The following is a 23,199-nucleotide window of genomic DNA, read 5'->3' as shown; positions in this document are numbered from 1 at the left end:
AAAAGTTGTTTCCATGGGATGGTAGAATATGTGATAAGGGAGTGCTTAAGTAAAATTCTACAATATTTCTTTTATCTTTAATGTAGTTACTAAGATTGGTGATGCATTACCTTGTAGAGTGAATTTGCAGCTGTTGATTGAATTCAAATGCAGAGTTGTTTTCAAGGCATTAAAAAGAATAGTACTATTTGCTCATTGACATGTTTGTAAGCAGGTCATTTGTATGAATTGCATTAACTTTGTCCTCCTTTTTGTAGGAAGCATGCTAGAATAACTAACTTAATATGCAACTGAGTGTAATCTAGAAAGTGAGATCAATGGTAATAATAACGTATTTTTTAAATTTATGTAGTGTCTTTTGACCTCCAAAAATGAGTAACACCCTTGTATGAAACCAAGAATGCAGTTACCTTGTTGTATAAGGGATGGTAATGAATTGTCATGTGGCATGTTGTATACTAGTAACTATGGGAAATACTGGCCAAAGCTGTTGACAAGCTTGTAATCTTGCAAAATTTACCAAAAGGCCTTTTAATGTTCATGTATAGCCAATAGGAGTCCGTCCTCAGTCTCTAAACTGACACACAATAAATTGCATGATACTCAATTTATCCAGCTCAGCATGAACAGCTGAGATCATCCTACTGGGATTCAACCCTATAGTTTTTTGGACTCTAAATGTGAGGCTTGTGCCAGTAAACTCTATGAAGTTGTTTGATAAGAATAGGAATAAGAATACGTGTGGTATAGCAAACACCTACATCACAATTGCCTTTTATATTTAAGTTTTCTTATCTCCTGCTAGATGCTGTGGAGAATTAATAAAATGCTGAAAAAGATTCTGCCTGTCGTCATTCTTTTTCTACAAGAAGAGAGTCTGTGAAATAATTTCAAGAGATTTAGCCTTCTCTTCATTAGTGAACTCTCATTCTGTTTATCTTACCAGACCTTGAACCATTTTAGTAGTGAAGTTGTTAAGGTGAAAGGGATGCGAAATAGTTTATTTGTGTTCTAACAGGTTATAACATATATTTTTTCTTTTAAAATATGTTTTGTTTTTAAAATGTAATAGCTTTAAGTGATAATTCAAGACAAGAGTTACCTTCGTAAATGTTCATAAAGGTTTCCTAGCCCTAGATATAAGAGAAAAGATTCTTGAGACTAGTCCCTCCGTATTCTAAATGGAAAACAAGGCTGCTTTGAAGCATTTAAATTTTAAAATAATACTTGAAAAATAGCTATTCTTTGTCAACTTATTAATGTTAAACTTTATGGTAATGCTTGACGTTTCAGCTATTCTTTTATTACTAATTAACATTAAGGAAGAAACTCCATCTGATGTAATAAGAGAATTTAAAAGGTAGAAGCTATTTCCATTTTCACGGGTTTGCTGTCTTATTTTAAAACCTCGAGGGCACTTGTATGCAGTGTGTGTGTTTGACTTTATGTCTCAATGCTATGAAGCTTCACCTTTTGTCAATGAAAACTGACGTCAGTGAACTAATTGGCTCTTCTTGTGCGTAGGTACCCTGACATGCCCACTGCTGCTGATGTTGTGAATGCTTTAGATCAACAGGCACTTACGTCCATCCTGAGAGCATACGGAGAGGAAAGGCACGCCAGGAAAATAGCTTCAGCAATTGTTCAGGCACGCAGCATCTACCCCATCACCAGAACTCAGCAGTTTGCCAGCATTGTTGCAGGTACCCTCATTAATTCTGAACAGTGTCTGAGAGAGAAAAAAAGTATTAATCCCCGAAGTCCCAAAGGGATCTATTTGCACTTGAAATCATGCAAGATTGAATCCTGCCTATCTTTCTCTGATGTCAGCTTTTTGTTTTGTTTTGTTAGCTCCCATTCTTTATGCTGCAGTTTGCCGATTAGTTTAATAGCAGATTTTGCATGAAATGATTTATCATTTGTGCCTACCAAGGTAAAGCATGGAATGACAACAGCACAGGGAAATCTTTATCACTATTGTTGATAATCCCTCAAATAGCATATATTTAATCTATTCTCTTAGTTTTAAGTTTCTTCATTTTAATATTGTGGGGGTGGGGAAGTACCAGGGCAGTTCCCAACCACTAAAATAAATTAGCTCATCTCTTTATTCAAAATAACCAGCTAAAAAGAATAAAGTGACATTATAGGTTATTTCACTTTGTGCATGCTAACTAGATCAGCCTGAAGGGCTTATTGAAACACTTCCTCTTAGCTGCTGTTCACCATAAACTTCCTGAACTAAATGGAGCTTAGAAGGAGCTGTGTTCCAGGCAGGAAATAATTGCATAGTTTTGCCCTATGATGAAAGTTTTCCAAGGCAAAATACAACTTCAGTAGCTGTCCAACACGATTCCATTGGAGAATTACCAGATCTTATCACAAATAAATCTAAAGCACTGAAATACTTGTTTCCAGAGCTATGAAAATTAGCTTTTAATTCATTACATTATGGTTTATGGTCATTCTTTTCTTTTCTTTTCTTTCTTTAAAGTTCTGCAATAGATTTAAGAAAATCCAATGGGGTATTTATAGATTCCTCAAACTGTAACACTTCACATTAAGGTTATGGTTAAATTTAATCCTCTGTGCTCTTAATCATTTTTGGCTTATCATCATACTTTTATGACTTAATAAGTAAATAATCAAAACTGATTATTTGTTCCTAGATACAGTGACAAACAAAGGCTTATCCTTGTATTCAAAACAAAGTATTCAAGTAAGTTAAAGGGTAAACCCAAATAGGCTTGAAATGTACCTGTGAGTCCTGAAATAATTAGTGCTCAAGAATAACTAAAAAGGTTCCATTTGCTATAAAAATATTGTATTTAGGCACAGTGTATGGAAGGGAAATATTTTTTTAATGGAGAAGAGCTTGATCAGTATATATAACTTAAATAAAATATAGCTATTATATATTTTTAAAGTAGTCATTTCTATTAACTTTAAATGGCAGTAACTTGACTTGTCACACGTATGCTTCTTGCAGAACTGCTATTTTAAAATATCATTGTTTTTAATATTAAAGCAACTAAACAGGTTTGTTAACAGCATAATAAGCAATGTATCTTTAAAAAAAATTAATTTTCAACTATCATGAACTAACTTACTGGTTCCTTGTAAGAGACAGTGGTCAAATATGCCACAGAGTTGGATGGGTTACCTGTGAGTCATCACCTTAATTGGCACTTCCTGTGACAACGCACATTTTCTGTCACTTTAAAACCCTTGCTGTACTCTGTGTACTTACTGACTTGTGAATCAGTACAGTAGCATGCATGCCAGAGAACCTTAGAACAGTCCAACATGTTTGAGACTTTTTGTCCATCCTTCTATGTAGGTCATGTAAAAAGTTAAAACAATTTTAACCCTTCTTTTAGTCCTTGATTGGGGAGAGCTCCTTTCGCTTTGAACTGTCTTAGAGTAAGGACCACAAGACCACTACTCTAACGACTCTGTTCATTACATTATTAAATGTTACTTAGTTACACACAGGCAGATTTATTAAGGTATAATGTGTTGTTATCCACATAAGAGAGGAAACGTATCATCTAGTTAGAACTGGCAGCTATGGTCAACAAAATGTACAGTATAACTCTTCATGTGACATCCAGACCTGCCCTTCTACCAAATCATTGCTGTGTAGTGGCTAGGAGCTGGGATAAGGAGCATAGTCACAGGCTCTTCCCCTGGGCAGAACTGGAGCAGGACCCTGAGTAGTATGACGTATTTCTCTAGAGCAATCTGAATGCCCAAACCAGTGGATTAAGCATCATATTATCTATTTAGAGGAGCGAGAGTTCATTTGCATAATTAAATACTTGATCATTAGGCCATATGAGACTTAATATGCAGACCTTTTCACCTTCAAAAGCAAAAGTCTGGATCAGTTTTTGCAAGAATTTAGGGGAGGAGAAAAGATGTATGAAATAGTTATTTTCATTTAAGTAATCTGGCCAGGGGATGCATGTCTTCCATCACTTTCCCTGCTGCACGGAGTGGACGTGCAAATGAAGGCAAACAGTGTAATCATACTGCTTGTAGCTTCCTATTCCTTTTACAGGCCATTGGATTTGCTAAATACCCTAAGACTGTATACATTAAAGCCCTGCCTTTCACCAGACCCTGGAGAAGCCCAAGCTAATAGCTTGAAACTTGAGAAGCTAAACTATTGGAATACTGATATTCTTACCACTCTATAAAAAAGAAGGTTGAGAAGGAGACATGATTGTTCTCTACAAATACATCAAGGGGATAGCTACCAAGGGGGCAAAACAACTATTTAAGCTAAAAAGCAGTGCTCACGCAAAAATAAATTCCTATAAACTGGTCATAAATAAGTTTAGGCTGAAATCAGAAGAAAGTTTCTAATAGAGCTTTCCACAGGAGTAGTGGGGACAAGAACCTAATAAATACGCATACATTTATGGATGGAGCTGTATGACATGACTACTTCCAATGCCAAATGACTTGAACTTGATTACCCAAGAGGTCTATTCCAGCCCTGCATTCTCACTTTGTTCCAATTCAAGAAAATACTTATTTCTACTATTTAATGCAGGACCCTATCTTCATCACGTGGTGTTCCTACAGATGCAGGGCTACAAAGAGGCTGTCAGAAATGACTATGTTCTAGTTGTTAAGTAGGCATGTGTCAGTGCAAGAGTTGCGTAGCTTAGGCAAGGGAGAAGGAAAGCTGGTAGGGAGAGTTAGAAAATGTTTTACCTCATTTATAATTTGTTGTCTTGAAATACTCTCAACATCCATTAACTTCCTAAAGTGATAGGAACTCTAAAAATAGTTTATATCAAGGGTTCTCAAATGAACAACTTTGACCAGGTCCTGAAAAATCAACTGAGAAATATAGTTTTACATAGCTCTGTGCTGAAGCTTGCAGCTGCTTATATTAAATTGGGCAATCCTAACGTTAATGAATATATGTTAAAACTTACTGGAAAAAATAAATGTTGTGCTTCTTAAAATGTAGTTTTAATGTAGTTTATCTATATTTCTGATCACAAATTCTTATTTCTTTTCAGTCTGTGATATTCCTTAGAAAGCAAGCTATTCTTCCTTACCCATTAGCTTCAGCTAGTTCAGGGGTAGGCAAAATGCAGCCCAGGGCCTGCATGCAGTCCACCAGGCCATCCTATCTGGCCTGCGGGGCCCCTAAAAAAATTTAGAAAATTAATATTTATCTGCTCCTGGCTGCCCTCAATAGGTTGCCAAAACTCAGTAAGCGGCCCTCCGCCCAAAATATTTGTCCACCCCTGAGCTAATTACTTAATTTTACTTGATTTCATTCAACTTTGTAACTCATTGACAGGTCAATGTAAGATCACGTAGTCATCTGGATTTTACTTGACAGAAGTTGAAGATTAAATGCTAAAAAAATGTAAAAGACTTTTTTCGTTAAAGCCAGTTTTATCCCAATCTATCCAAGTTTGTAGACTTTAATTAACAGTTTTAAATTTGTAATATTACTTGAATTTCAGATGGGTGTGAATTAACACTGATTAAGAGAGCCTAGACAAAAGGACATGAATTGCGTCACAGAAACTTATTAAATGTGATGCAAATTCAACAGATGAATTCCTGCAAACAGGTGCACGATCTGAATTAATTTTTAAACTCTACCACTCTGTCTGGGGACTTTAATGTCTCACATTGATAGGCACAGCACGTTGCTAATTTCATTCACAAGCTTAAAAATTTCAGTATATTTTAACATGCGAATCTATTAGATTTTTAAAACGTAAGTAGCACCAGGGTATCCCAAAAGTGAAAATGATAATTTATCTCACTGGGATTTCAAATCCACCAGCTAGCCAGAAGCATGGTGTTTTTGTGAATGAAATTCATTTTACTAGCTTCCCATATAAATTTTGTTATATTATTGTACATAGTAAAGCATGTTAGCAAGAAAGATTTTCCCAGTGTTAATATGATTTAGTTTTGTGACTTTATCAGAAAGCACAAAGTCACTGTTTTTTCCTATATCTTCAAATGTTGCTGGGTGAGGTGGCTGAGAATAAGATAGTATAGGCCTGCACCCTAGGCTGATGGTTTAAATTCACCAACTCTTTCAAGAAGATAGGTGTTCATGTGACAAAAATTTTCACTATACATTATATTCATTACTTACGGTTTCTGCAGGTACCTGATCTATTAATAATAAAATATATTGGTCTTTTCACTTGATAGTCACTTATCTTTCACTTTACAATCATCATCATTGGCATTATCTATACCAGGGGTGTCCAACCTTATTGAATGTGAGGCTGGATCATGAACTTTTTATCACCCAATGGGCTGGCAAGCCATATTCAAAGACCTCACAGGAAGTGGTATCACATGACCTTTGACACCAATGAAGTTGCAGTAAGTGACAATGAAATGGGTCTGGAAATGTGGTTTAAAATCCAAAATAAAAACAGTATAAAAGCAAGAATGAAATAATACCAAACACTTGACTAAAATAAACACTTTCACTTCTACTCACTTCTCAGTGAATGAAAGAAGCATAATTCACGTTGACAGATCAAATGTGGAAAAGATATCAGCCAGAGTGGAAACCAATCAAAGCAACAAAATATGGGCATTTTTGAGAATAATCTTCAAGAAGATTTACTTTTATTGAATTTTCAATCACTTACACTGGGAAGAATGTAATGTCTGTACCTGGCTTTTGTGTTGCTGGCCTTTTTCTGCTCTGTATCCTTGCTGTTCTCTTTTGAGAGTAGATTGCACAGTTGAGTAGATGTAAAAGAGCTCTGTTTCCTTTGTGCAGGAGCTGGAGAAATCGGCAAGCAGTCAACAAAAGTGATTTCCCTTGCTAAAATCTGTTAGAGGGCTGTAGCTTCTCACTGGTTTCAGCTTGGGGCTCGCTCGGAGTGGGGCAGGGCCCCACAGCTCCCACCACCCCAGCTGCAGGTGCCCATGCTGAGCAGCCTGTAGCTGCAGGGGCCCTACAGCTCTGCAGACTGGACAGAGGGGACCCCAGAGGAGCCCTGGTTCATCAGTGATTCACCCAAAGGCAGAGAGAGGCCCTTGCCTTATGTCTTCACTCCTGCAACCTGTAATATCAGTCCAGCACGTTCAGTATATCTCCCAATTAAAAAAGATGCCGGCTCCAAATTCAAACCAATTGCTTGTCTTCTCCTCCTCAACAAGGACACTTCCCTCTTCCCTTTCACAGCCCCCTTCTAAGTACCCGGTTCCCAAGGGCTGAGAGAGGAGCAGGGAGGGAGCAGAATAGGCAGATGGGGGGTGTCCATTTAGTTACTGCCTACTCCACCTCTTGCATTCCCCATGGGCTGTGTGTCCTCTCCTGCTGTTCCCATCTCCCCCCTCCCCACAGGCAGGGAGAGGATCTCTCCTTTCATTTAATCCTAGCCCTTCCTCTGCTTGTTCCTGGCCCTGGCCTGGTGTTATTTCCCCAACACTACTGCCTCCTTCCCTTTGATTCGGGGTATTTCCTCCACAGCTCCCCTGACCCTTGATGCTGCCTTGTTTCCAGCCCCACTCTTGCTTGCCCCTCTGCCCCATCTCTGCTGTTAAGAGTGAGGCAGTACTCACAGGGGGGAAATGCAGAAGGGGAGGGGGAGGTATGGAAGGAGGGGGATGAAGTGACATCTGTAAGTTCCTGCGCGGAGCTAGGAGCGCCTTGGGGCCGGGCTGGGGCTGTGAGGTGCACAGTTACCGGAGCTGGGCTGGGCAGGAGGCTGGAGGAGCCTGGCCCAGAGGGGACAAATGCAGCCTCTGGGCCAGGCTGCTCCTGCCTCCCGCCCAGCTTGGCTCTGGCAACTGCATGCCCCGCAGCCCTGGCCTGGCCCCGAGGCGCCCCCAGCTCTACGCAGGAACTTACCCCTGCCTCCGCCCTGGCCTGGCCCAGCCCTGAGGTGCCCCCAGCTCCATGCAGGAACTTACCTCGTGCCTCTGTCCACCATGCATGCGGGCAGGGCACGGGCCATGCTGCAGCTCCCCCAGCCACACGCTGGGGCAAGGGGCAGAGCCAGGGAACAACCTGTATGAGCTGTACCCAGCTCATCTAATCAAGCGCAGCTGGGGCAGCCCCGCACCACACAGCCCTCGGGGCACCGGTAGCAGGACCTGGCTTCACTAATGAGCCCAGCCCCGCGGGGGTAAGCAGCTCCCCTCACTGCCAGCTAGGGCCCGCGGGCCGGCCCTCCCCACTTCGCCACTGCCCCGGTGCTGCAGCTCCATGGTTCGCAGCGGTGGCGGTGCCTCGGGCCAGATAAAATGGCTTGGCAGGCCACGTGGTGGCCTGCAGGCCATATGTTCGACAAGCCTGATCTATTCCATACCCAATGATTTTACAGAAAGGCAGATCTTTTTTCTGCAGTATTTGCAATCAAGGTAAGGCATGACATAAAATGAGACATCCAATAAAGCAGATCTCTAAGAAGCTCAAAGGCCTCCTATAGATGTGCAGCTAGGTTGCTCTGACATGCTATAAATCCATCATGGAAATTAACACACTCCAGGAGCCTCCCAGCATCGCGTGTATCAGCATCCCCGCACTGAAAAATGGCAGCAAGGAGCTTTAGTTCAAAGTGGCCCACTGCCATTTTTCAGCACGGGGATGCTGATGCACATGATTCTCTGGCACTGTTAATTAGCACAGCTTACTAATTAAAGGACTCCCATCCTCCCCAGCCTCCCATAGCAGGTCTATAAATGCCCAAATCCTCAAAGGCACTTTAGGCTGCTTGCAGATGTTAAAAAAGCAAAAAGCAGTACTTTACTTCAGACTTGGCACGTTCTCTCACGCATCCTAGCACATGCCCAGAGGAGGCAGCGCCTTAGTTGGACCTGGCTCTGCAGTATCTGTATGGATCGGGCACTTTTATCTAATAGCTGATTGAATCAGCTTTTAGCCAAAAGCTCCAAAAAGCCCCACTGAAGTACTCGATCTTTACAGATACTGCAGAGCCAAGTCGAAGTAATATGCTGCTGCTTCTGGTAAAGTAGTGCACGGCTTCTGGTAAAGTGTGGTGTTTTGTCTTGTTTCATTTTGTTTTTAACATCTGGAAGTAATAGTGCCTAACTCCTGTTGATTTCAGGAGTCAAGTGCCCAAATGCCTTTTAGGAAATGTTAAGTGACCGTGAAAACCACCTTTAATTATTAGAATAAATAATTAAAGAAAAAAGGCACATTTTGACATTTTTTTTAATTGTTCAATTGTGAAGAATAATGTTTTGATCAAATAATATGACCTTCTATGCTAAATACAACATATACAGAATACCTCTATTAGTTGCCGTCTATTATACTTAGAATAGTTCTAAATTTTTATATTAGGCAGTTACATGTTTATATATTGCCACAATCTGATAGGTTAGATATCCAATTCATCATATGCCTGAGCAATATTGCAGGTGCAAAATCAAAGCCCATTGTCAAAGATCACACTCTAAAAAGTCATCTAACAGCAGAAACATCCACAAATTGGTACAAGTGAGTTAATACCTTTTTCGCATGTAACCCTAAGTTTTTAAAGCTCAAGCTTCTTATTCTGGTCTCTTCTTCCTTTTCTTTACCTCCCAGTGGATATAAATGTGTGAAATCTATTTTGGTTTTAACATACTTTTGAAATAGTATAAACATTTGTTATGAGCCTTATTAGTTTAAGTAAGCAAACAGACAAAAGATTAATTAAATATTTTGCTGATTTAGAAAATAAAACGATGTATTTTTTCACTTGATTACTGTATTTTTGTTAAGAAGAAAGCTCTGTTAGATTAATAACATGATAGAGAAGGTAAGGCTAGTTATGATCATGGTCTATCCATTTTATCTTAACTCGCAGTGTGACAATATCAGAGAAAAATGAGAAGGCTTTGGCTTCTTACAAATGTTAGGGCTAGTATTTTGCTTTTGGTAATTGTTCTAACACTGAATTGAGTCCTCAGCTTCCTAGTTTGTGTGGTGGTGGGTGGATCCTTATAGAGAACTTCAGATTTGCATCCAGCTTCTGACCAGAATTCTAGAACTTGGTTCTGTCTTTAAGCCTTATAGGTAGCCTTTTCTGGGACAGAAATGAACAATTTCTAGCAAATCATTTGCAAGTTTAGAAAATGTTTTAGTCCTTGATTCGCACTATGTGGTACTTGGGAAATATATTTTTGTTCTGAGAGGTGGGAATCAGCTCTGGGGGATGGAATCTAAAAGCAGCATTCTAATATTATAAAAGCCTAAGTCTGTCTGTCTCTCCATCCCTAATGCTTTTTCGCACTCTGATTGGCTGATGGAACAGCCAATCGGAATGCTCCAAGCATGGGTGAGCGCCGCCATGATTCCAAGGCAATGTTGAGTACCAGACAGTGGGTGGGGCTACTGGCCTCACCTCTCCCACCCTGCTTTCTGCAGGCGACTCTAAGGACCGGATAGGGCGGGGAGCCAAGGCCAGCAGCACTGGCCTCGGCTCCCCCACCCCACTGCCTGCAAGAGGCAGAGCAGCAGCAGCATGGGGCATTAGGTAGTGGCACTCCACCCCGGTCATTCCTGACAGGCAGTGGACTAATAATATGTATCTAAAACATAATCCTAGAATTCATAACTGGTAAAAATTTGTTAATAAATATCATGAAAAGGAAAGTCCAGTATAGGACTAGCAGGATAATGGAAACTATAGCCAAAAAACCCTATTTTATTGTGTCTTACCAGTATATTTTTTATCTGTTATATTTTTCACTTACAGTTTTGAATGTTTCAAATAAGTGAATGGTATATTAGTTGAAATCAGGGCAGAAAGGAAATTAGCTTTTCTGTATTAGATCTTTTACTAAATGGTAAATCCTTATTTCAAGAAACTTTGGCTTTTATTTAAAATTCTTTTGTAAACAAATTCAAAAAGAGGCCCAGTGGTATGATTTAAGAGCCTTCAGGTTTGTTGAAGAAAAAGCTTATTTGTAAATGGAAACTAGGCCAACTATTATGGAGGAGCATAGAGCTGTGTATATCTAGTGACTTAGTGAATGTATACATTTCAAAAAGGAGTATCTTTGTGTTCCTGTGAACACTGCTATAGTAACCTCTGTCTCCTATGATATTTTAGATGTACTCCATCTTTACTTTTAAATTATTTTGTTTAATCTAATAATACTCAGTATTTTAACCAAACTATTAGTGTTTATAACTGTTAGTTGCTCATTCAAAAGAAAGCTATTCATTTTACTTAGGACACGTCTGTTGTATATTAAGGAGCAGTTTGGTTTTTTCAAACTTTAAACTACCATCAATTTTAAGCTCAGGGATTCCATTTTCAAATCAAAATTTATTTTTAGACTCAATACTGTGACGGAGCACCTTTGGGTGCCTGTCACTTTAAGGGTCAGAGCAGGGCAGCCAACAGGTGTGAACTGGAGTAACGGGGCAGTCACATGACCACAGAAGAGCCCTGGGACTGGAGGAGCAAGTAGCCTCCATTTTAGATCTAGGCTCTCAAGGCTGAAGCAGCAATCTGCTGCTGGCAGCCAGAAAGACACCACCCGGCTAAGCGGCTACTCAGGAACATCTTGGAGGTAAGGGCATTCGCTATGGGGATGGCAGGTAGCTCTCGGTCCTGGATATAACTTGAAACTGCACCGTGCTGGGGAAGGATGGCCTGGTTGAGCTACCTGTGGTGGGGTAGCTCCCCAGAAATGTTAGGCCAGTTGCCTCTCAAGTGAAAGATATGTAGGGATGCCTTATAATCCCAGCCCTTACTACCAAGTGGGAAGTAGAGTAGAGCTGATATTTGGAACAGGTATGCCAAGAGAGAGGCACCTGAGTCCGTGGGGTATAAGACCCCGAGACCCCAGCGGGAGGGGACAGAAGTATGTATGGCTTGGGGAGGAACTAGTGGCGGAGTTCAGCCCAGGGTGGGGCATAAGGCCAGTGGCCATGTAAAGTAGGGTGCATAGTGGCACCTAAAGGGCTGCGTGTGGACTGGACAGAGAGCAAGTAGGAAAGCCTGAAGGTCACCAAGTCACAGAGTAGGGTGGGTTGAGAGTGGCCCAATGAAGGGCAGTACAAAAGAGGCCCTATGAGAGTGGGTGGAGTGAGTAAGGCCCTGTGAGGGGGGCGGAGTGCAAGAGTAAAGTGATAGAGGCCCAACAGGGGGAAGAGTTTGACCTGGCTCTGGCTGGGTACTATAATCAACTTATGATGCCATCTGTGAGGTATGGGACACGGTAAGGGAAGGTCGGAGCCATGTGTAAACCCCTTGACACTGGGGTCTTAAAATGGGCAGCCTCCCACTTACTACATCAGGTTTATCCCAAGAAGTCATGGCAGGTAAGACAGGGCAAACTGCCCTAGACAGGTGGGTGGGCCGGTATTGTGACCAGGCCCAGGAGTTGCCCCCTGTCACAAATACATTTAATGAAATAAGGATGCTTTGCTTTCAAAAATCAGTGTCAGTTTCCTTCTTGTGAGATCCTATCCTAACACTTCTCTGAATCTAGTCCATTCCTTTCAGTAGGCATTTGTTTTGAAAAATGAACAGTGGTTTTACAGTATGCAGAACTTGTAAGTTGAATGTTAGATGCTAAAGGAGCATGGGATTCTTAGAGGCATAAATGTCAGAAGCCTAAGATAAATTTTTCTGAAGAATGTAAGTGAGTTAGGCATCTAAGGCCATGGACAGGTATTCTTTTCTACCACTACCGATGTAGAGAACTAACTAGAGGTAGAAATCTTCCTGAGAGAGGGAATGTACAGGTATTCCAGTCTGTATATACCCTCCCTCTCTTGCTTTCCATTCTTTACCCAGACCGGGTCACCCTTCATGTAGAGAAGGCACTAGGAAGCAGCTGCTCCTCCACTCCTTCCAGTCCCTGGTCTGGGGGACTGCAGTCTGGGAGAGACTGGGAGAACAGTGGCAGCTCACCTCCCTATCGTGGAAGGAGTCAAGCATCAGTGAAATGCTCCCACAACTTCCCCAGCCAAGAGTTCCCCTGGTCTGAGGAAGACACAGAGGAAGTTACTGCTTGACTCCTCCCAATTATAGAAGAGTCAAGCGAAAATGTACAGGCGCTCAGTCTAGCAAGAGAAACTCTGGTGCAGGGAAGATCTTTCAGGCGTCAAAGTGGAACATCTTTCTGTTAGATGTTCTCTTTATCTTTTTTTTTTCTCATTTTCTCCACAAGAAAATTTAATGAACACCTATCTGCTGGAATTTCTCCTGGAAGAGCAGTGACTTTTCCCAGTAGAAATGTAACACCTTTCCATGACATAAATCTCATTGAATTTCAGGGGGAGTCGCTCCTTGTACCTTTGAAAATCATAAAAATGTAATATAAATATTACTTACCTGATACTTTCTGTGTATTTAAACTAGCCCCATTAAATAGAAATGCAGTACATGCAGTTTTATCTAAAATTGGTCATGTGTGATGATAATAATAGAGTCCGTAAATAATATTACCTCAGTAGTGTAATGTACTATGGATAAGTAGAGCACATGTCCTGAATGCTGCATAAGGGGAGGAGTGCCAGAAGAATGGGACACAGGGTCCTTACCCTCCTGTCCTTTGTTCTGCCTGCACTTGCTGGTTGCAAGAAGCACCTGGCACAGACACTGTGTGTTATGAATCACATGGCATTCTGAGAATCATAGTTTTGCAGAGTGGCAGCCAAGTTTGCTGCTGCTGAGGGGAGACTTGATCCCAATTTTTGCTGCCAAAATTAGGAATTATGTTTTTGCCCTTTTGACATAGGCTTCAGTGGTAAAAAATGGGGTGAAAGCTTTTCCCTCAGCATCAGCAAAATCTACTACCACTCTAGAGAACTACAATTTCCAGAAACTCTGCACTTCATGACACATTCCTGGCCTCTTATTGCTGCATGCATGAAGGCAAAAGGTAAGAGGAGAGAAAAGGTGAGAGAAAGGACTGCCCCAGGGGCATTTTTCCCAGGTTAAGCCTGTTTATTACCTTCTCACACTGACCATGTCATTGTAATCCTAATTTTTCATTCTTTGAACGCAGCTTCCAACTCCTTCAAACTGTCTTCTGTTAACGGAACTCCTATTTTCTTCATCCACCAAATGCTTTTCTCTTTTTCTTCAATTTTTTCTCTCTCACTCCTTCTGAATTATTATCATGTATCTTGCATTTGTATAGACTGTAAACTCCTTAGGTCAAAGAATATGTCCCTTTTAGGGCTGTACAAAACTTCGGTCACTGATTCAATTTGGAAGAGATGTGGCCTGACTTGGCAGCCAAATCTCTGAATCCGAATCAAATCAGGAGACCCATTAATCTCTCCAAATTGAATCGGAAGCCTCTGAATCAATTCAGAGAGTTTAGGAGAGATTCAACGATTTGGCCATAGACACAGCTTTATATGTTTTTATCTATGTACCTCAAGGTACCAGGAACGGCTCATGAATGCTTAGATGGTGAAGCGGGTGGAATGTCCCACGACTAGAAGTACTTCTGGTTCACTTCCAGGTCTGCCGTCAAGTGCGTGGAGACCCCCTTTCCCCTGCGCTCCTGTGGGATGCTTCATCCGCCTCACCATCTTGCGTTCACGAGCCACGCATGGTACCTCAAGGTACGTAGAAAAAACATATAAAGCTGTGTCTATGGCTGTATCGCTGATTCTCCAAATCAGAATCAAATCTTCAGATTTAGATTTGACCAAATCGAATAGGGACAGTGATCTGAATCAGTGAATCAAATCACTGTCCCCCAAATCAGGCCAAATCCAAATCAAATGCTGCCTGCTTCGCACACCCTTAGTCCCTTTCTGTGGTTGACGTTCTCTATGCAGAAAAGATATAGGACTTGTGTTTTTTCTTGTGCTTTTACCTAAAAATTTTCTCATGTCTGGACTCAGTCCTGTACTCTTGCAGTATTTGGGCAAGCATACTTTAAGTGCCCAGGGACTGGTGTGTCCTCTTGTTCATGTTACTTGTGTTGTATGGTTTTGTGATGTCTGGAGGAGCTCTTAAGTTGTTTTAATTGAAATTTACTCAGGTCTGGGTATACTGTCACCAAGCATGGTCACAGGTGTTAGGATTCTTGCAAGTCAATTGTTGATTCTGATATTTGTTCTTACTGTTACATTTTTTGCTACTGTGTTGCTCTTCTTCCTTAGCAGAGATGATCAAATGCTCCTGCATAGAGGAAGAATTCTGCATATTCAGTTCATACCAAGTTCATGCTCTTGCTGAGTGCTTGGGAGTGGGTAAAATATTACATTAACATTTACATTAAGCTAGACAATGCAAATTACACCAGTAGCTAGTGGTTGTATCGGTCCAGAGACCTCACCATTTCACCTCAATTTCTCAGATATATAGCTCAGCGGAACACCTTTATTTGCTTACATCCAAATTTTATCAGAGAGATGCAATGGAGTCATAACAACCTGAAATGTCGTATCAGCTTAATTGTCCTGTACAATAGAATCTATAGGCTTCACAAAGTGTTTCTGACATTGCTGGCAAACACAGCCATCTTAACTGGGGTGTTATTTTTTTAAACCCAAAGCGCACATCTTAAATGATGGAACATCAAACCTTGGTGTGTCAAATGTCATGGTTTTCTACAGTGCTAAAGGCATTATTAACTGTTGATATAAAAAAAAATGGCATGTACTTTTGTATAAATTTGTCTTTAGGGTGTAGACAGGTGAATAAAGCCTTAGCTCCAAACTGGTTTTCTAATACTTGATGCAACTGCATTTATGGCCATTCAACTGTTTTTGGAAAGTCTGATTCATCACAAAATTCAGAAAAGGACTTCATATGATTTCCTACTAGAAGCTGTTTTACATATGTTTTACCCATATCCATCTACTTTTTCCACATCAGTTTTGTCGACTAATTCCTTCTCATATGAATTTTGGCTTAGTATCTAGTTGCTTCAAGAATGTCTGTGCCTCCAATCCCAGAAGATCTGTTGTTTGTCTCCAATCCTAGATTGGCCAGAAGATCTGTTGTTTCTCTTAATTAAGTGCTAGCTCCACAAAGACACTCAACTTCCCACTGATTTCATTGGTGCCCAAATACCTTTGGGGATCTGAATCTAGCTGCAATTACTGTGGACACCTTGCCTTACTCTGTTGTTGGTTTAATTGAAATGGAGATTGTTCAGCTCTATTGGGCAGAAGATTCAGTGCATCCATATATAAATGCATATATAGCAGTTGTACTGATGCTGTTGCCAGGAATATGTTAATCATTCTTTTTCTATAATAATTTACTGACCAACCTTGTTGCAAAGATCAATTCCTTCCCTTTATGCATTAATATTATAACTTGCACTTTTCTGACCCGGCTTTTTTATTCATGCCAAATTCAAAAATTCTGTAACACTTTTTGGTAATTCACTTCCCCTTGTTTCTTTATCTCTGGTTTCTCCAGCCCTTTTCTCTGTGCTCATATAATGAGAATATAAGAATGACTAGTATAAAATGAATAATACCTTAAAAAACCTCCCTGAAAAAAACCTATCTTAGTCACCTTTCTCTTCACAATAGTAAGGGGAATGGTATAAATCCTTAGGGAATAAGTGAGAAATGTCTGTACAGACAATATAAATTAGTTGGTCTTGGAGATTTTTCCAACAGTCACACACTGACACAGTCACGTTAACTTGACATTATGTAGCTACCTGAGATGGAAACAGTATCAACTGTTCCCTCTTAACTTTCTTTAAACAAAAAAGACAGAGAAAGTGAGAGGGTAAAAATTTAGGAGCAGATGCTTAGAATCCAGCAAAACATTATCTTCACTCCTGAACAAGAACGATTCTTGCAAGCTGTGGGCAACTAGTACAAGAGCAGTTCGTCATGAACCAGGTAATGTCAGACTGAATACTTCCTCACCCACATACTGCTTGATCAAATAATTTCCACTGCTATTTTCATATCTTCAACTGATTTTATTCTGTTTAAATCCCAAATCCTAGTTAACATCAAGCAAACTGGTTAGGATATATTTTTATTGAATGCATTTTTGTTTTAACATGACCTCTTCACATAGACCCTCTTTCCAGATTTCTTATCCACAAAAATCTTAAATATAATCCAGAAAGAGCAGAAGTCACATAAACAACACTTTTACTCCTACACATGCTGACAACCCAACAGTAGACATTAGAATTGCTTTCATACAGATACTGTTTGTCCTAATCCAAACAGTGTCACTATTCTGAAAAGTGGGAACATGGGGAACAGCTAAACAAGAAATAAATCAATTTTTCATAATTTCTGTATCTAAAATGTATCATCTTATGTAGAGAAGTTATACATAGTGGGAATTGAGTGATCTGCCATTAAAAAGTACCTCTGCATTTTTATATTCTTAAAATATGTAATAGGATCAAGATCAGTCCCATAGTAATTTACAATAAATCTGTATTCTTGATTCACTGTACGAGCTAATTTAAGGATAAACAATGCTAATTAACATCTGATATTTTTATATAAAGGATTTGCCATGAAAAATGTGTACCATTGATGCAAACAGAGAATAATAGGAGTGTGGTAATATATAACTTTATATTGTAAAGGCAATACTGATCGCATTATTCAAATGGATACATTATAACTAGGGACCTATTTAATTCACAATTTCATGGATTTTGCAGAAAACACAAAAGCTGCAATTTTCCATGAAATCAACTTTCAAAAAAACTTCATAAAAATAAAATGCTGACTCCCAGCGAGAGCCAGTGGTCCCCACTGCCTCACAGCCTGCCCAGGAGGGGAAGACACTAGCTGGTAAGGCAGCATGAAGCGCAGCAGCAGCCAAGGTCTCCTCATCTCTCCTTCCCCCTCCCCTCACTCTGTGGCCTCTTCACCAATCAGCAGTGAGGGGCAGGGCTGTCAGGAAATGCCTACAAAATCAGCTTTGTGCCATGAACAAGCCATGAAAATGTCTGTCTGCACATGAATTAAGTAGGTCCCCAATTATAGCTTATCCAATAGCTACAATTAACTATATTCATATGTAACGTATTACCAGTATGTCAAATAGCTAAAAAGGATTTATGATTGATAGAGAGCCAGCTTTTTATCATTTCTTTATTAAAAAGTTGTTATGTGAATATTAAACTGAACTGCAAGTACTATAAGGAAATAATACTTCCTTTAATGTTTTATTGAAGGGATAAAATAGTTTTGCAGTATTGTCACAATTAGGTTACTAAGCTTTGAATATATGCTTTGTACATGTGATCAGCATGAAAGGCTTTTCATTAAGAATGATGATGCTGTTATTGTCTTGTTTCTTTAAATTAGAAATAGTGTTTAATTAAAATAAAATAGTGTAATTAATTAAATCCTATCACTTCTCTGAATTTCACAGTAATCTAGAAGGCAACACATTGTTTCTGTTGCACCATGCTTTATGTATATTATCTGCTTCAGTAATACAAGAGAAGCAATTAAGCATGCATATATATTGACATCTACATATGAATGTAATTGGTGCCATTGCTAATGAAGATGTACAGTCTTTGCTGTCCTGAATTTTAAGCCATCTACTCTGTCTGATTCAGCTCTCATTTTGTATTTTATCTTCAGGAACATAGGATTGGAATGGTCCTGGTGGTTCATCTTGTCCATCATGTCCTATCCCCTGTTACTGCAGGCAACCATGTTTTATAATCTTTCCTATATTTACCGAGTTCTGGGTTACAGACAGTTATGCTTTTTGCCTTTTCTGTCACATTGAAAGGCTGCTAGATCTGACTGTCCTGATGGTTGGAACCTTCTTCTAATTTACAACATAAATTAATTCATGGTCAGTTTACCCCCTTGGTTTAGTTCCAGCATTGTCCTTTAGCATACATACCTCTCTCTCTGATGTTTACTCTTTATGCCTTCCCTAACTTATTTCTACAAAGTAATGCTTTTTTGGTAGGCTGAACAAGCCAAGCTTTTTTCATCTCTTCTTTTAAGATAGGCTTTCCATTTGCCTGATGATTCTAATAATCCTTTTCCACATCTATTAAGGTTTCAGTTAATCCTTTTTTAACTTGAGTGACCAGAATTTTATACTGTGCTCCAAATTTAATCTCACCTAGTGCCTTGTACAATGCCACTATTACTTCTCTATCTGTCCTGAAAATGCCTAGATTAATCTCATTTGTTTCTGGCTTGTCTTTGTCTTTTTTCAGACATATCATATTGCCAACTCGAGTCATCCTACTGTTGACCCAGGTCCTTTTCTAAATGATGAGCTCCTGGCTAACTTCAGAAGTTTTTTAGCAGCATTAAAGTACAGAACCTTGCATTTGACACTACTGAATGCTATTTGATTCTATTACCCCAGTCCCAAAAGTCATTCTGTTCTTCCCACATGATATTCTGATTTACTTCTGTATTGATAATGCCCTCCAACATTGTGTCCTTAGCACAAATATCAGGAGCAGAGTGAAGCAAGTTTTTAAGTCAGGGATGGGCAGTTTTTTGAGCCCATGGGCCGCATAGGGAGTTTTGCAGAGCTGTCATGGGCCAAGTCAGTATCCCGCCTTCCTCCCCTACCCCTCCCAGTGCAATGTCACCAAAACTCCCTCTGTGGTATGTGGCGACAGGTGAGCAGGGAGCTGGTGCAGGGCTGGAACCTCAGATCACCAGTTGCTCCAGGTTGGTAGTGGGTGGCAGCTTCAGCAGGGGCAGATCAGCTGGGGCCCTTGCCATAACCAGGTCACCTCAGGCCCCATTGCCTGGTGGGGTGGCAGCAGCAGGGCGAAGCCATGAGCTATCCCTGGCTTGGGCTCCAAGCAGCTATAGCGAGAAGGGCCCCAGCAGCAGCAAAGGAGGTGTGGCTTTGTCTGCCACCAGGGCCTTCTTTTTCCCGATGCTCAGCAGAAGCTTCTGCCTGGTGATAGCTGCCTCCACACTTAGACCGCTGCCACTAAAGCTAGGCAGTGTCATGAAGTCAGCCAGCATCTCTAGCCCCTCCTTGGGATAGAAGGCAACCTTTATCTTCACTGATACTGGCCTGCTGCTGCCACTCATCGTGGCTGGCATGGGCAAGGCTGGAGTGGGGAGTGGGTGCTCAGCCTGGGCTTGGGCCCTGCCTGTGTGGGTCCCAGCTGGTGTCCATGGAGACCCTGGGATCTTAGGGTGGTGATAATGTTTGGCCAGTCCTGCAGCAGAGCAGCAATCTGCTCCCTGAGCATCCCTGACCCCATGCTGTCACCACTTAAAGATCCCAGGGTCTCCCAGGCCCCCCCCTCCTGTCTCCCTCCCCGACACTGCTACCGGCTGGCCCCACCCCAGCCACCCAGCCAAGCACCCTGCCAGTGTGGGCCCCATCCCCAACAGTGGGTGTGGGTGGACAGGCCTGGGTGTTCAAGCACTGGAGCTGAGTCTAGTGGCAGCAGCCAGAAGGAGCCACCACCACTGGGGCTAGTGGGAAATGGAGTCTGGCCACCCTAGCCCCGCTTTGCATCTGAGGGTGCCAGGACTAGCCGCACGTGCAATGGCCCAGGCTGCCTCCCACATCTGGGCCAGGCAGAACTGAGGGACCCACTGCATGCCAGACAAAGCCCCTCAGAGGGCCAGATCTGACCTGTGGGCCATATGGTAAGGTCATCAATAAAAATGTTAAATTACACTGGTCCCAAGAATAATCTTTCAGGCCCCCTCTATACTTTACAGTTTAACTGGCAAATTGTCCAGTTACCTCAAGACCAGCTACATGCAAAATATCTACCGCACCATGAAGAGTTCCAGCCAGCTATAAAGTTATATCCCGTAAACGTGTACTAATTTTATAGCTTCTTGCTGTTGAGCTTTAGCACATTTTGTACATCAGCTCATTTCGCACATCAGCTGAAGGGTGCACTATGCCTAGTGTGAGACCTCCAGATCCTAAGGATCGAGGCAGCTGTGATCCTTAGGTCTTGGGGGTACCACAATCCCCAGCTGTGGTGCCATGTGGGGCATCCCTGCATCTGGGAGCACCTCAACTGAGAAGGGTCCTAACTATGAGATCTTGCTGGTGCACCAGCAGTAAGGTGTGATGGGATCTAATGTGAGATCCAACAATCATGCCTCCTGCTGCACATGTGTGGCATGGTAAGAGGTACAATTATGTGCATTGCGCATTTGGTCCCATGACACCTTTACCTGTATATGTGTGTGGGGGAAGGTGGGGCAGCCCTTAGGAATAACATTAGTAACCTCTCTCTAGCCTAGTCGTTTCTTTAAACTCTACCTGTTACTCTACCTTTTGCTAGCTACCTGAACTCTACCTGTTACGGTAACAGTTTGAGCTAATTCTTTACAATTCTTCTACTTATCCCTACCATCTCCTTGTTAAATAAATGGTTTCTCATGTAACTTGTAATTGCTTATATCCATATCCATAACTTTATTCCCATTTTCCATATAGGTTTTCCCTCCATAGTCAGTATCATCATTCTTATTGAAAACTGAGTCAAAATATTAATTTAATGTTCTTGTCATGCCTAGATTTTACCCTTAATCTTTACACATCCTCACTGCATCATGGCCCCACTTTCTTTGTTCTCTCAGTTATGTGTCTAAATAACCTTGCGCTATTTACATTTATGTCTATTGCAAGGTCTAACTTGCCTTAACTTTTGACAATTCACAGTTTAGAATTTACATTTCTTGACCTCTAAGACATAGCTGTATTTTCTTACTCATCTCTTTTCCCACTCCTTATAGTCTCCCTGCTTGTTTTTAATATACTACTTGAGTGTTTGTTAATTCAGTTAGTTCCGAAGCCTCTGCCTACTGTTTTTCCCTCTTGCTTGGGAATCATTGTAGCATGTAAAAGAGAGTTTGAGGATACAGTTTCTGTGAAAATTCCTCCAGGAAAAAGGGTACAATCAACCAGTATATTTTGCTCTTGGGTCAGCATATGTCATTAGATTAGCATCCAAGGTGGGTGCTGGTATACATGGAGAGCTTGTGAAAATATCAGACTGTTTCTAGAAGATTACAAGTTCCATTGCAGGAAAGCAGCATAGAAATGACACAACATTAATTTGAGCTTCTCTTATTTTTAATTCATGACAGGTGCTTTTCCAGCAGCTGCTTTGTATGCACGAAAAGACTTACTTCAGAGACCCACACATGTTGCTACCAAAACTTTCCAAGCTTTGCGCATATTTGTGAATGATGAGCTCCATGAACTCTATACAGGGCTGAGGACAGCAGAGAAGTTTCTAAAGCCTGAAGGTGTACTTGTTGCCCTTTCTTTTCATTCACTAGAGGATCGCATAATCAAACGTTTTCTTTATGGAATAGACATTTCAGAAAAACCTAACCTCAGTATACAACAGAAAATAAGACTGGAGAAAAAAAATCGCTTTAAACCTGAAAATAATGAAGAATTCTCTAATAGAACATCCAATTCAAAATGGACATCTATGAAGAAAAAAGTCATTACTCCTCAGGCCATGGATATTAAAGAAAACCCAAGAGCACGGTCTGCAAAACTAAGAGCTGCTATTAAGTTGTAAAATTGTCTTTTCTTTAATATTTCTGCTTTTAAAATTTTGATTAATGACAAAGATGAATGTGTAGAGATAGGCAAATTGAAAATAAAATGGAATAAATAAAAATAAATGGAAATCTTATAAAAGCATGTCTTCTGTGTTTAGTCTTTAGTTTTGATTATTGTATATCACATGGTATTATTATATATTACTCTAAAATTAATGAAGCCAGTTAATTCTAATTGTTTTAAAAGGTCCTTTAAATGCAAGATTCTTATGGCTCTATGACTGCTACAAAGCCACAACTGTTTTGTATAGTTTCAACATACAGATCCTGAACATTAGGAAGAACTTTCTGACTATGTGGGTAATTAAGCACTGGAACAGATTACCTTGAGAGGTTGTGTAGCTCCATCTCTGGAAGATTTGAAGACAAACACGTCTCTGGAATGATTTAGATTCAGATGATCCTAACTCGAAGTGGGGGTTGGACTAGATGACCACCTAAGGTCCCTTCCAACCCCTACTTTTCTATGATTTTGTGATAATGGTAAACCCATGAACCTATCTGCATAATGTGTATAGCATACCCACAAGTCTGCATACCCATTATAAAGATCTGTATCCATGACAGTTCCTGAGGAGCAAACGTGAAAGAAAGTAGAAATTGAAAAGTGGGGTTTGTGGAAGACAAAGAAAAGGCCCTCTGGACCCTAAGCATGAGTCTTCTGCTCCGTATCATAGTTTTATAATTGGTAG

General features: G+C 40.7%; 1 protein-coding gene across 3 annotated transcripts in view; it reads left to right on the top strand.

Moving 5' to 3' along the window:
- METTL15 (methyltransferase like 15) overlaps positions 1 to 22,658 on the top strand; it is a 230,214-nt gene extending 207,556 nt beyond the window's left edge. For all 3 annotated transcript variants that reach the window (XM_019552140.1, XM_019552137.1, XM_019552139.1), the window contains 2 exons: positions 1,525 to 1,703; positions 22,019 to 22,658. In XM_019552140.1, coding sequence (XP_019407685.1) covers positions 1,525 to 1,703; positions 22,019 to 22,464 — 625 coding nt within the window. In that variant the 3' untranslated portion in view covers positions 22,465 to 22,658. The remainder of the gene's footprint in view (positions 1 to 1,524; positions 1,704 to 22,018) is intronic.
- Positions 22,659 to 23,199: the final 541 nt, after the last annotated feature.

The sequence above is a fragment of the Crocodylus porosus genome, unplaced genomic scaffold (genome assembly GCF_001723895.1).
Source record: "Crocodylus porosus isolate Cpor-Errol unplaced genomic scaffold, CroPor_comp1, whole genome shotgun sequence".
Classification (NCBI taxonomy): Eukaryota; Metazoa; Chordata; order Crocodylia; family Crocodylidae; genus Crocodylus; species Crocodylus porosus.
Note: the sequence above shows the minus strand (reverse complement) of the source record. Positions and strands in the feature narration are given on the sequence as shown.